General features: G+C 51.2%; 3 protein-coding genes across 3 annotated transcripts; 2 read left to right on the forward strand and 1 right to left on the reverse strand.

Annotated features, from left to right (window-relative positions):
• Positions 1 to 539: 539 nt before the first annotated feature.
• Positions 540 to 1,453, forward strand: NGA_2016900 (rrna processing protein; the record flags this gene model as incomplete). Its single annotated transcript, XM_005852702.1, has 1 exon — positions 540 to 1,453. A coding segment is annotated over one exon (914 nt), but the record flags the coding sequence as incomplete, so codon positions are not given.
• Positions 1,431 to 2,811, forward strand: NGA_2079800 (uncharacterized protein; the record flags this gene model as incomplete). The annotated part of the gene is made up of 1 exon (XM_005852704.1): positions 1,431 to 2,811. A coding segment is annotated over one exon (1,381 nt), but the record flags the coding sequence as incomplete, so codon positions are not given.
• Positions 2,812 to 4,623: 1,812 nt separating this feature from the next.
• ABC-2.AB.A (antibiotic transport system ATP-binding protein) lies at positions 4,624 to 8,113 on the reverse strand (the record flags this gene model as incomplete). The annotated part of the gene is made up of 1 exon (XM_005852703.1): positions 4,624 to 8,113. A coding segment is annotated over one exon (3,129 nt), but the record flags the coding sequence as incomplete, so codon positions are not given.

Genomic DNA, 8,113 nt, shown 5'->3' on the forward strand with positions numbered 1-8,113 from the left:
AATGCCTGGGTCATACGGCGCTTCCGAGGGCCTGCGTCGACAAGGGTATCGTTGCCAACATCCTCACCTGGCCGTATACTTGTGTCAGCTACCGGCAGGGATGCTGCCTCTTCGGCCATATCTTGAAAGCTTGCTCCTTCATGCGTCCAGCCTTTGTCCTTCCGGCTCTTTTTGGTGCCTTTGCCCTTTTTACCCTTCTTTGCTCCTTTATTTGCACCACCGCGCATTCCCCGGCCCATCACTGAACTAGGGGATTCAAGGAAATAAATGTAAGGACGCGATTCATAGCTTGCTTGCGAGTGTGTCCGCGTGCACGGCTTGGGGGGCCTCGGGTGTTGGAGGGCAGGCAATGGTCGTGGCCCATCATTGTTGACCTCCCCACCCCACCACTCCCCAAACCCAACCTGTAGAGACACCTTACATACCCACATCGGTGGCGGCATTTCCCATTCACATGTACGTATGCTCATATTGTCCAGTCCTGGGCGCTTTATGTCGAATAGCACGCCTTCACAGGGGTTTCTTTACCGGAAAGCCACCTAGTATCTTCCTCTTGCCGTGCCGTCACCGCTTGGTCCATGGAGCCATCCTCCACAACCCAAGATCAGCAAATACAAGGCGATGGAAGCACATTTGGTGAAGGTGGAGCAACTCTTCACGCTTATTCCCGGCCACGTCGGCCAGAAAGCGAGACATTGACTTATTTGCGCTCACTTGAGCCTGTCATCGACAAAAGCATCACCGCCCTCCTCCAACAAAACTCGAACCAAAGGGGAACGATCGTGAACGACGCACAAAAACGATCTCAAGAAGTCGAGGAGGAAGAAAACGAAGCTGAAGAACGTTCGCTCCTTGTACAAAACCTCATCGATGAGCTCACGTTTAAAGTTGCAAGTCTTGCCATGGACAGACACGCTGCCCCGACCTTGGAGAAGGTAGCACGCCTCTGCACACGGAAGCAACTCGCACATCTTCTACATGGGTGTCTCGGCTACGCAGCATGCCTTGCCAGTAATCGATATTCTTCTCATGTACTGCAAACCTTCCTATCATTGACGGGGCCCATGCTGGAGGCTGAGTTGCTTGGTATCGGGGAGGAAGAGGACAGGGATGAAGGACTCGACGACAAACCGCCTTTCAGCACAGGATCAGAGATCGATGAGGCTGCACCTGGAGAAGGCATATCATTGGCTGACACAGCCACTAAGCTTGCAGAGGAGCTGCGAGCCTCGTGGTTGTCGTTGATCTTTGATTTGTGCGGGACGCACAGCATGCGTGCTTTTTTCTGCCTCCTAGCAGGGATGCCCGCGGTGGCGGAAAAACGCGGCCGGCATGCCAAGCACAAGCACGGTATTGAGACTGCTGTAGCAGTAGGTTATCAGGGCATTGGTGCAGGGCCCGGTGACGTACGAAGTAAAACTCAGGGGGAGACTGGAAACCTCCATTCCACGCCCTTAGTCATGCACCGGGTGCCCGCCCGGCTCGCTGACATACTAGGAGAGATGGTGACGGAATTGGCCAATATGGAGTTGCGGGATTTACATCAGGCTCTTTGTGATCCCTACGCCAGTCCTGCCTTGGGTCTCCTTGTGCAGGCGGTGGCTCGCAAGGAGAGCGCAGTCAGACAAGATTTCCACCTGGATACCGATGGCATCTTTTTTAAGCAATTGGTGGCGAAAGCCTTGTGTTTTAAGGACGCTGATAGGTGTGCCGAAGTTGTATATGCCATGGCCGGCGAGACTATGAGTAGTCGCTTCCTTGAAGCGGTCTTGTGGCATACGGCGCCTACTCAGGTCGCAGCTCGCATTTTCGAGGCGTGCATTCGGGGTCGGGTGATGGAATTTGCCGAGGACAGTGTAGCCAATTTTGTCCTGCAAACGTGGTTGCAGCGGACAGAGTCGCCTGAGCACTTGAAGGCGGCATTGGACGAATTGGCGCCGCGAGTCCGACGGTTGGTGGAGACACGTCGGGCTGGTGTTTTGTGGCGGCTGGCGGGGGCCTGCCTTCGTCTGAGGCATGGCCAGGAAGAGATGGTAGACGGCGTCGTCTCTGGCTTGGGAGGAGCCGGTGGGGAGACGAAGAAGGAAGAGGGGACTAACAGCTCTCGGCTTGACATGGCTGTGCTGGCGTTACAGACGGGGTTGGAACTCGATGTGGGACAAGGCCATAGGGAAGGAGGGCATGGGACGGAGCATGACAGGCGATTGCACCTCAACGTGCCTGGCGCGCGACTTTTCGAATGTCTGATGCGTTTTCCCACTAGTTCGGGGAAACACAGGGGCAGTGGGTGGATAATATGCCGGGCAGTACTTGAGCTGCCACCTGAAACGTTGGTGGCTGTGGCGACGGATAATATCGGTAGCCGTACTTTGCTTGATCCGCTCCTAGGTGCGTCCTCAGCAGGAACAGAGCTAGGGGCAGCGACCATAGAACGAAGGGAGAGAAGCGAGGGTGGTGGTCGGACAGCAGAAAATCGGGGCGAAAAGAGCAAGAAGAGGAAGACCTCAGATCCGCACAGAGATGAAATAAACTCGAGTCTGGCGGATCGGCTCGCCCAGAGATTGCAGGGTCACTACGCGTCCCTGGCCGCACATCCTGTTGGCTTCCACATTTTGACCAAGTGTTTTTCTTCGAGCGGATTGAGTTTGGAATGGAAAAAGAATGTGGTCCAAGAGTTGATAGACGCCGAGAGTCGCCTGGCCGGAGGCCATTTCGGTCGGCGGGCTTTGCGGGAGGTCGGGGTGTCGCTATACCGAGTAAATCAAGCGAAATGGGAGGAGGCTCAGAAAGAAGGGGAGAGGAAGAAAGAGGTTTTGGATGACCTCCTCGATATGCTTGAGCATGAGGCTGAAGTGGCTGGAAAAGGGCGAGGGGCATCGCAAAGAAACGGGAAGATGCACGGAGCGACGAAGAACAGAAAGGAGGACGTGGAAAAAACTTCCAAGAGACGGCGTGAAGATAATACAGAGCAACAGCAATTGGAGCCAGACTCACAGAACCACTCAGTATTTGACCTGCTGATGGGAGCGAGCAAATACATGGCGAAGTCGAAGGAAAGGAGGGGGCCTGATGAGCAAGCCGAAGGCGCCGCTAGAGACAGCAAGAGTCTTGAGTTCGTTCTGGAGGCCACTAAAACCCCCTGCAAGTCTGACACGAACATAGCTGTACCAAGCGAAAGCAAGAGCAAACGCGTCCACAAAAAACGACAGAGTGAAAGTGGTCGGTCGGAAAAGCAGGAGCGTGCGACGCGTCGACAGGGGAATCTGCAGCATGCAAAAAATGAGTCTTCAGCTCCGTCGGCGACAAAATCTCTGTTCAAAAGCAGTCGACAAGATGGTGGCCTGAAGAAAAATCATCTAGCAAACAAAACGGCGGTTGAAAAGGCACAAGTCATCTTGGGAAACCGGGCGATGATGAGCAAGAGGGAACTCTTCTCCGCTGTAGAAGGTCTGGAACAAGAAATCAAGAAAGAAAAGCATGCTTCCGACAAGCAAGCAGGCAGAAGACATGTTTGAATAGGGACTTGGAATGAACATCGAATAATCATTGGGGGAAAATAAATTCCAACTAGTTGTTGGGGAGATTTTGCTATGACTTCTATACTGAAGAGAAATAGTAACGAAGAGAAGAAAAGCATCTCTTGAAAAAAGTATTCGTGTCTCATGGATGACTCCTGTTCGATCGCCCTCGCGTACCGTTTATGTGACCTTCAGAGCTATCATTGTGTTTCAGATATTGAAGTGTCCTCGAGGCGTTTTGCCTCTCACTTATATATTTATGCTCTCATCATAGGTCGGTCTAGGACAAAAAATAAAGATGATTGTGTTGTTCGGGACGAAGATGACCCGCAATTTTTCCCGATTCTTAAAAAAATATGCACTGTTTGAAAGTTAATGTACTTCCTTTTACATGTAGTAGATATGTACGTGCCTTTCCAGACATCTGACTTATCTACTAGTAGCTGCCTGATCATCTATGAGAGTAAATTGATGCGCTGATTCAAGTTTACCGATTCAATGAGTAATGAGAATAAAAACCGTTCCCACACTAGCCTAGGCGGCACAAACGATGATGCATGTCTCAGCATTAGTGGTCCAAGTCTACACATAAATTTACGCTGACAATTGTGGTTTTGCCCGATCCCGACAGTCCACGAGCCTCTAGCTACCGAGTACCGAAGCGGACGGCTCTCGTTTGAAGTTGAAGCTTACCCCGCCCTGCCTCGCAAGGTGTTTTGTTTCACACAGAGCGAAGGCCAGACAATGACGATCGGATGTTGATACCATTTATATATACGACAAAGGACACTTGAGCTGCGATGACAACAAAAATATTTCTCAAATTTTCGTGGCGTACAAACGTATGAACGCGCAAAAGTCGGAATCCCGATACCTTTTTGTGGCCCATATCTATTGAAGTAGCAAACCACTTTTATTTGTGCATTACCTTTATTTTCCCTTTGTTTAAATACATCTTATTCATTTTCCAATGCTATACTTCATTAAACAGTGACATAGGACTTCTGTATTGTCGGAAAATGGCATAGAAAACTCAAACGCAAATCCCGAATAGCATTTCGCGGCATAACACAACCGAGTTACCAAGACAAAGTTTTATTTTCATCGCCATTTTTTTTCCTGAAGATCACAGCTTTTAAATATTCTTCCAGGAGCTAACGAGAAAGATTGCTATCCTAGGTCACTTGCTAGATCTAAGTGTGTCTAAAAACCTTGGTCAAGCGTTCAACAACGGACGAACACTAACTTGTGACTTGGCGTCACACAAAACCTTTTAAAACATGTATTATCCTGTACAATCATAGCTTTCTTCACACTTTTTCATAAGATGAAGTCATATAAATGCAGAAATACAGGCGAAAGGTGGAAAATTTTGCCTTTCCTATATGTCAATAATGGACCTCAATGGCCGGGAATCAGATATTGCTTTCCTAGAATACAAATTTCTCAGGAATCCTTCAAACCTTCTAAATAACAGCACCGGAAGAGATGATTGTCGACCTTCCGCACGTTTCCGCGAGCATGGAAAGACTTCCCACACTTTCTTTATCCTCATCGGTGACCAGATCACACACATCACCACCCATTTGCAGCTTCTCCTTCTCTCTTTCTCCTGCAAGGCACTTCTCTTCCTCCTGTTGCCCGGCAAAGAAATTGAAGATCTGCTCCAAGGACGTTTGACATACCGAATAGTCCTCTACATGCAATCTCCCTTTGTTATCTTCGATCAAGCCGAACATCTCAGAGAGCTTGCGAGCCGCCCCTGTATTTGTGTCCTTGGACGGAATCTCGAAGCGAACCTTGGTGCCTTGGCGCTCTCGCAGGACGGCATCGGGGTAGTTGTCCATTATAAACCTCAAAATACTCTCCATACGGTCCTCCAACGAGCACCAACCAGCAAACTCCCGCACACCTATACTACCTGAAGCCGTCACCGTTTGCCATACATCTGCTCCAGTGCCCGTCGGTGAGATAACCTCAAGCCACGCTGCCTTGTCGATAGCTGCTAGAGCTATCTCTAGCTGCGGCATAGTGAAGCGCTCCGTTGAGAGACGTGCCGCCGCGCCTTCGAGGCGAGCCAAAAAGGTGTCGTCCGCCGGCAGGACCATTCGTTTGCCCTCTGTCTCGTCCCCACTGTCCTCGTCGTCACTGGCCGGTACAATCTCCCCACGTGGCAATGCGACGGAGATTTCTAGCTGGTAGCCCATCCCGTATCGCGACTTGAGATGCTGCGCAGACCCCATGCACCGGAAGCGGCCTCCCACCATTATGCCGATGCGTGTGCACAGCGCCTCACATTCCTCCATGCTGTGTGTCGTGAGGATCACACAGCATTCGCCCCGCTTTGTCGTGATGTCGCTGATGACCTTCCACATGAAGCGACGAGCCACAGCGTCCATTCCAGAGCTAGGCTCATCCAGAATCACGATCTGAGGAGAGCCGATCATAGCCATGGCCACGCTCAGCTTGCGCCTGTTGCCTCCCGAGTAAGTCGTAGCGTTCCGGTTCGCAAATTCCACCAAGTCCATCTCCATTACTTTCCGCGCTACCACCGTCTTCACTTGCGCCTCGCTCAACCCCTTCACACGGGCGTACAGCTCCAAATGCTCCTGACCAGTCAGCAGATCGAAAAGAGCGTCGAACTGAGGACAGTACCCTACCAGGCGGCGAACCACTTCCGGGTTGTCAGCGATGTCGTACCCGCCAAGCCACACCTGCCCTGACGACGGCGGGAACTCAGCCGTCAGAATGCTCAGCGTGGTCGTTTTGCCTGCACCGTTCACACCAAGCAGACCGAAGCACTCCCCATTAGGGATGCCAAGAGACATGCCCCTCACAGCTAGTTTCCCGCCACGATACGTCTTGGTCATGTCCTTGATCACCACGACATCCCCTCCCGCTTTCATTGTGTCTATCGTTGCCTCGCGACGCACGCGATTCTCCTCCTCCAGCACGGCTTCGTCTTTTCCAGAGCAGTCCTTCGCAGCCATCGACGAAGAGCCGCCCTCTAAAAGCTTCGATACGGTAGGACGACGGATCAAGTACTCGACCCACAAGACCAGGACGAAATATACTACAGTCTCCACACTCATGTAGATCATAGAGTACCCGGCGATGTTCAACGAGTATGGTGTGTATTGTTTCTGATCCAGCGACGAAAAGAAGTCCGTGAAGACGACATTCAAGAGCCCATTTCCTGCAGCGAATGGCGGAGCGAGCCTGAAAAGATACACCAATTTCAAAGCCACATCGCGGGTGATTGGAATGAAGGTCATCATCACCGTCAAGGTCACAAGAACAACGCCGCACATGAAGTTCAACATTATTGTCGCAACCTGAATTCTTGAATGTCTCCTGAAAGAAAACGTCGTTAAATATGTGAATCCTGTGACCGATGTTCCAAACAATTCCATCAATAGGACCGTAGCTCCGAAAGCCTTTCCGTTCATTAACGCCCGAGCATCGAACAGCTTGAGGATCACGATTGTCATCCAAAGCGGCACCTGATAGCTTGCGAAGTCAAACAGCCACGTAGAAAGCCAGTACGACAAGAACGATACCCCCGATACTAGCTGTAGATGCTTTGCTTTCGTCTCACGCTCACGCACAACAAAGACAGCAAATGCTGCCGGAATGAACGCGAATGCCAACATCATCATTATCACGATGGTAAATCCGTCAAAAGAGGCTGCAGTGCTGATCTCATTCCGTGTGACTCCCAATGGCTTGATTGTCGTTTTGATGCTCGAGCCAGGAGCGTACTGCTGCAGCAGTGCGTCGTTGATCAAGTTTGCAAATATGGCCGACGAATGAGCGCCTGTGTAGTTCGCGTGTACATTGTAATTGAACTCCTCCAAGTCGTCTACTACGGCGAAAGTCAACGCGCCGTACCGGGAAGCTTTCCAGTCCCTTCGCGTGTCCAGAAGGCCAGAGCTCATGTTTTGAACCGAGTTGGCCGCAATACTGTACGTCGGCAAGGTCGAACCTGAAGGAATGCCAGCCATGATCACGTCCTGTCCCACGACATTCGGATTTTCCATCTGTTGATTTCCCTCCCACATCGTAAATATGAACGATTCACCCTCCGCATTGTAGGGCAGCGGGTTGCGGTTTATTTGGATGCCCGGATTGTACGCATCAAGACTGAGAGTCAGGGGAGGCATTTTCTCGGCAAAGATACTGTTGACTCCAGCTCTCATCAGCAGGCAGCCGACCAACACGAAAAGAGCGGGTAAAACGAATTGATACACCCATGCCTTTTTATCGCGCTTAAGGTACAGCATGCGTTTGACAAGAAGTGCGTACATGTGTCGCCGGAAAAAACGCCAGTAATCGTTGAAGTCGATTTCCTGATCTTCAGCACATGGCATCAAGCCGCGATGGACCTTCATGGCAGAGCGGACTTTAGCGTCGGAGACGCCGGCTGTCTTTGAGCGCAAGGCTTCTCCAGAAAAGTGAGTAACAATCTCCAATGGTGCGGAAGTTTTCTGGGGTGGCATGGTACCGTCAAGGGTACGGCACAAGCTTGTGTATCGCGTTTCTTCCAAGCTTCTCCGACGTTCTTCCAAACTGTTGCGGCGCACGGAGATTGCAGC

The sequence above is a fragment of the Nannochloropsis gaditana genome (assembly GCF_000240725.1).
Source record: "Nannochloropsis gaditana CCMP526 unplaced genomic scaffold scaffold1002, whole genome shotgun sequence".
NCBI lineage: Eukaryota > Eustigmatophyceae > Eustigmatales > Monodopsidaceae > Microchloropsis > Microchloropsis gaditana.